At 33.0% G+C, this 6,000-nt stretch overlaps 1 protein-coding gene across 1 annotated transcript; it reads right to left on the bottom strand.

The window, feature by feature from the left end:
- LOC104703489 (cytochrome P450 734A1-like) lies at positions 340–4,626 on the bottom strand. Its single transcript, XM_010419515.2, has 4 exons — positions 4,064–4,626; positions 1,799–2,264; positions 1,337–1,706; positions 340–1,087 (listed from the first exon to the last, which is right to left on the bottom strand). The coding sequence occupies exons 1-4, from the start codon at positions 4,341–4,343 to the stop codon at positions 650–652; spliced, it is 1,554 nt and encodes a 517-aa protein (XP_010417817.1). The 5' UTR covers positions 4,344–4,626; the 3' UTR covers positions 340–649.

Genomic DNA, 6,000 nt, shown 5'->3' with positions numbered 1-6,000 from the left:
GAGAGATACACAATTTGTGTAAATGAATACAGATGGATAACATTACTTATATATAGACTCATCATAAGGTTTTATAGAACAAGTGAACTGAATGGAACTCTGTGACTCTGTGTTATGGATTTTGTAACATATAATATTTTAGTCGTCATTTATCGATTTTAGCAAAAATTAAGTAATTCCTGTATTTTTTTTTAAAAAGGTTTTATTTAGCTTAAAATAAGTAGAATACCAAAATTAGTGTATAAAAACCACAACGAAAATTGTACAAATTTCATCCTCCCACACAAGATGATACGAAACATGTGTTGAAATTACACCCTTATATTATATGTTACAAATACATACAAAATACTAAATTGATAGCAATTTTTTAACATAATTGTTAATTCTATTTTTGATGTAACTCTTGTTCCTACTCCTAGACTTAAAAAAGAAAAAAAAAAAATAATCACCACCGTAGCAGCATAATGGAAAACCATATGAAGTTGAAAACCATAATAAATTTTAGGGAAAAATGAAATGAAAAAAAAAAAAAGCAATGGTTTGAAAGTTAAAACTATATATTTATGAAGGTTAAAAACGACAACGTAACAAAAGAGCATGTCAGTTATGAAAGCTCTTTTTCTTTCAAGGCTCTTAGGGATCCTCCTCATGATTGGTCAACTAATCTCCGGAAGGTGATTGGTGCACCGTGCTGAGGATAAAGCAACATAAGGACGGTAGGTGCATGCTGGTAAGTAGGAGCCAAGTGAAAGGTGAAGCGTTGGATCATTACAGCGAGTGTCAATTTGGCCTCAAGTATAGCAAGATTCTGACCAATGCATGTTCGAGCTCCGAGGCCAAACGGTATAAAGCCAACGGGGTGTTTGGCAGCACGCGGCACTCCATCTGCAAACCGAGCTGGATTGAATTCGTTCACATCGTTGCCCCAGATGGCTTGGTCATGATGGACCGCTATGATTGGGATAAGAAGCTCCGTGCCACAAGGGATTTTGTACCCTCCTAGCTTCACATCCGATTTAGCGCGTCGAATTGTAGCAACTATTGGTGGATACAACCTTAGTGACTCGTTCAAGATCATACTCAACTGCAAAATTGGTAGAGAGGTAAAAAAAAATATTAACATATCTTCTTCGTTCAATTACTCTTTTGCCCTTGAATCTTGTCTTGATATATGTAAGAATTTAGCCTTATAAAATTTATAGATTAGGCGACAAAAAGGCCACGATTAACGTAACGAAAACTATATCACATATTGGCATTTTTAATTTTGTAATAAATGATATACTTCCGAAATTGAAAGATAACAAAGCAAAGACAGAAAGAGAAAGCGCACCGTTTTAAGCTTAACGACATGGTCCTTGGTAGGGACATCACGTGAGCCGCATACCCTGAGGACCTCATCACGTGCTTTGGCCTGCCACTCTGGGTGCATGGATAGCAAGATGGTCGTCCACGTAAGCAGATTAGAAGTTGTCTGTTTCCCGGCAAAGAAGAAGCTTTTACACTCCTCCACAATGTCTTGAACCGTCACATTCTTTGCTTGAATCATTAATCCCAACAAATCCTTACCCGTTGGCTCCTTACATTCTTCGCCGTCTCCGTCAACAACGCTCTCTCTACGCCGCTCTATCAGCTTCAACAACGACTTCCTTATCTCCTTGTCTAACTTCCAAGACTTCAGATTCCCTCTTGTCGGAAAAAATCTATCAAGAAATTAAATCAAATTAATTAAAACTTATAAATTAGCTAACAAGACCGGTACAAAGAAAACAAAAATTGATGTTGATTTTGTTACCTATAGCCTGGAATGAAGACTTTTTGAAAAGCTTCGGCACATAGAAGCATTTGATGAGCTTGAAGTCGAAAAATTGCTCGGCCATCTTCATAGCTACTTCCAAAAGCTGTTCTACTAATAACATCTTCAGTCAAAATCTGAAACCACTCATAGACATCAACCTCAATTTCACCGTTTTCGGATAACTTGTCCGACCATTTATCAAGCATGTCGGTCACACTCTTTAACACCACAGGCACAAGCAACTTAAGATTCTCCATGTGAAAAGTAGGGCTAATGATTCTGCGATGATGAGCCCATTTCTCGCCTTTGAGACTAAGAAGTCCATCGCCTTCGAGTTGTTTAACCAAAGGGTGAGCTTCGTTCTTCTCATAGAACTCAGACTTAGAGAAGATCTCTCGGATCAGATTGGGATCAGCTACGGTTAACCGAAAAGTTGGACCGAACCATACCAGAAATGTAGCACCTGAAAATTAAATAAATTGGTTTTTTTTTTTAATTAGATGACAAGAAAAGCTGTAAAACATGAACAGATCCTCAACTTGGGAACTTAGAGGGGGTATTCAACTTAAATTTTAAAGGATTTGGTAGGATTTTAACATTTTAGGACTTTGGAAGATTTATGTGAGTTTTAAGGAGATTTGGTTGTGTTTAGAGTTTTTATATTTTTAAAAAAGGAAATGAAATGTGATTCTATGAGATTTGATGGTTAAACTTTGGGTGATTTTAACATATTTTACATCTCAATTATATGGGAACTCTATTTACATGTTCAAAAATATTTTTGGTTTTTTAAGAAACCGAAGCGTTAGATTGATAGTCACATGCCTCGAACCAAAGTTACCTCTGATGGAACATGGCTGATGGATTTATGCCAGAGAAAAAGATTCCTGATGAGTATGAAATTGTACATCAAGCTATTTTTACGGACCCAGATGACCAAAGTGGTTGGTTTTACCATCTGTGTCTCCTCTTCTCACTTCCTCTTGGCCTTCACCTGGTTCCAGTGTAATTCTATTTGGAGTTGGGTGCTTGAATGGCTCTCCTTCTAACGTCACTACTTTTTGTTCTGAGACGGGTTATGTTCCACTGATTCTCTACTTTGACCACGCTGTTGGTGGAGTTAGCTCGTCGACTGTTACAATTGATTCTGAACTAAAAGGAAACGAGAACCTTGTTTGGGAACCAATTTCGAAATAAAAGCTCTCAAGTGTCTTGTGTCGTAGATTTTTTTTTATTTTTTATCAAATCCTTTAAAATTCTATCTCAAAAGGTATGATTTTGAGATGGTATTTTTTAACTAGAAAACAAAAAAGAAGTCTTTTAGAATCATTCAAAATCTCAATTTTTTTAAAGTTGTGATATTTTGAATAACAGTAGATTTCAAGTAAGTTTTATAAATAACTGATTGAATAACAAGAGATTTTAGATTATTTTAAATGATTTTACATAAATCCAAGTTGAATAACATAGGATTTTAAAAAATCTTTTAAAATCAACAATTGAATAACAAGTGATTTTAAGAATACTTTAGAATCTTTTAAAATATCAGTTGAATACCTCCCTCTTAGACAAAAAAGAGGGTATGGTCACTGACTGTTGCTATTAATGCACTAATTGCTCTTTCATAATTTACCACATTGGTGCTATTTAATTTACTGCACAGCAACCAAAATTTTCATCTTTCGAATTAGCGTTTTTTTTTCCTTTTTGTAATAGACTAATAAGAAAGAAGACAAGAGTTAACAGCAGAGAGGGAAAATGATGACTAAGCCCGTGAGGAAAGAGTGGGGAAGAAGAACACACAGCCTCCTTTTTCACATCAAAGTACTGACATCATAATTTGATCATGACAAAACAAACACAGATAAATTAATAAAATGTCCTTTTTTTATTAAAAAAAAATTGTGTAATAAAACAAAAACTTTTTGCTTTGCTTGACATGAAAACACACTCTGTTGCATTTCACAGAGAATCGGACCAAATCACAAAGGTTCCAACTCCAAAACACAAAAAAAAGTAAAAAAAAAAAAAAATCTTTCACTAATAAACCCAAAATTAAGAGGCAACTCTAAAACAAAATCTTGATAAATATATTTACTAAGAAAAATCTTATGCTTCAACTTTGAACCAAGGAGTGTCAATAAAGTTTTAACCAAAATCTAACAAATCAGAAACAGAGTAACCATAACAAGTAGTGTTTGAATCTGAGAAAGAAAAAACAGAGCAAATTGAGGAAGAGAGGGGGGAAAAACAAGAACTAACCATAGATTTTTCTCCAGTGATGGTAAAAAGAGAGAACTCTAGGAAGAATATTGTGAGAGAAAGGCATAGGATGAGAAGAAGCCTTAAGCATCATTCCAACAAGTTCTTTAACATTTCCGATGAAGAAGTGATAAGGAGGACCTCGAATCCCCTGTTTCGAGAAATGTTCTTCGATCTTTCTTGGTCTCCACCATAACAGAGACATACCCTTCACTATTACAAGACTGAACATTATAGACAAAACAAGAATGACCCAGCTGCTGCTACTTTCTTCCTCCATTGTCGGAAAAAAAAACAAAAAAGAAAGAGAGAAACACACAAAAAGGAGAGTTAGAGTTTTCTCTTCTTTGGTCTCGTTTTTCGTTATACAGAGAGTGCCGGAGAAAGAGGGAATGAGGTGTTAAAAAGGAGATTTTTTTTTTTTTTCTTTCCTAACTTAAAAATTTCCTTCCTTTTTGTTTCTTTGCGAGTTTGGTTTCTTCTTATCTTGTTTCTTTTTGGACTATTTTGCTTGCTGGGCTATTTGAGCTTTTCTAGAGAGAGAGAGAGAGGCAAGGCCAACGGCGTAGGGGCCGCCATTGGAGGACAGTGAAGGGTCAACGAATTGAGGTTTTATTTTCTATTATTTTAAAAAAGATAATAATGCAAATTTGTTTCATCATCTTTCATATGATTGTGATACAAGTCTATTTTATATTTTTAAAAAATAAAAGTTGTCTCTAGTGAGTTTAATTTTATGTTTTCATTCTTGTCGAATTCCACATCATTTACTAGTAATATTGTAATGATTTAAATAGCAGATGGCAAAATTTTATAGTTTTTTGTCCTTTACTCAGTTGTTGGTGCAACTGCTGAAATTTAATGTGTACGACCAGGGTTATGTAATTAATTATGTATCCAGCCAGAGTTTATAATTTCGCAACGTAACATATATGTACATATACATATTATTTGAAACCTATTTTTAGTAAGATATAAAGATATTTGTCACCGTTTCCCTTAAAAAACATAAGAAGAACTTAAAGTCTTAAACCATTTATTAAAATTTGTATTTTAGGTGCTACAACACGGCCTAAAGTTTATTTTTAGTAAATTTAAGATGAAAATAACAATTGTATTATATTACAATTATTTAATGTGTTATCATCCATAAATTAAAAATTTGGAAATAGGTATCTATCTTAACATTTTTGGAGTACATTTTTGTGCCATCATTTCTTATCTCTGTATCCAAACAAGTTCCAACTAAATTTTTTATAATTCTTACAACCAAACACAATGATTTCCTTATTTGATAATATTAATTTCCTAAAATATATCTATCTAATTTAAATAAATTGTTATATTAAAATATAATTCTCCTTCCATTTTTATTAATTTTATATTTAATTATTTTAATTATTATTCAATACATAAAGTTAATAAAATTTTAGATTTTTTTCAGTATATAATGTGATTTAAATTTTTATAAACGGATATATATTAAAAATTGTCTTAGGATATTTGTAACCAAACAAGTATACCCACATATAGAGCTTGGAATACATTTTTGGAATACAATAGGGTGCCATCACTTTTTGCCAACTTCGGGTCGGATTTTTAAGTAAAATTATAACCGATTCAATTATCTGGATCCTCCTTAAGATTGCCGAATATTTTGGGCCGTTTTAAATCCATAGCATACTTATTTACATCCAATTAATGTCAAATAATGTCAATTGTATCTTAGGAAATATCTAATTTGCATGCCGAATTTTTAGGACCGAGTTTGACAAAAAGAATTGATAATCCAATTTATGTAATCACATCCTCTTAATGACATCCCTATAATATAGCAACTAATTCAAGATGAATACATCTTAAGAAATATGTAATTTGCGTTTAATAACCGATTACATATTTGGTAAGATCTTATTAATTTTAAATGTACACTATTA

Source organism: Camelina sativa, chromosome 7 (assembly GCF_000633955.1).
Source record: "Camelina sativa cultivar DH55 chromosome 7, Cs, whole genome shotgun sequence".
NCBI classification, from domain to species: domain Eukaryota; kingdom Viridiplantae; phylum Streptophyta; class Magnoliopsida; order Brassicales; family Brassicaceae; genus Camelina; species Camelina sativa.
Note: the sequence above shows the minus strand (reverse complement) of the source record. Positions and strands in the feature narration are given on the sequence as shown.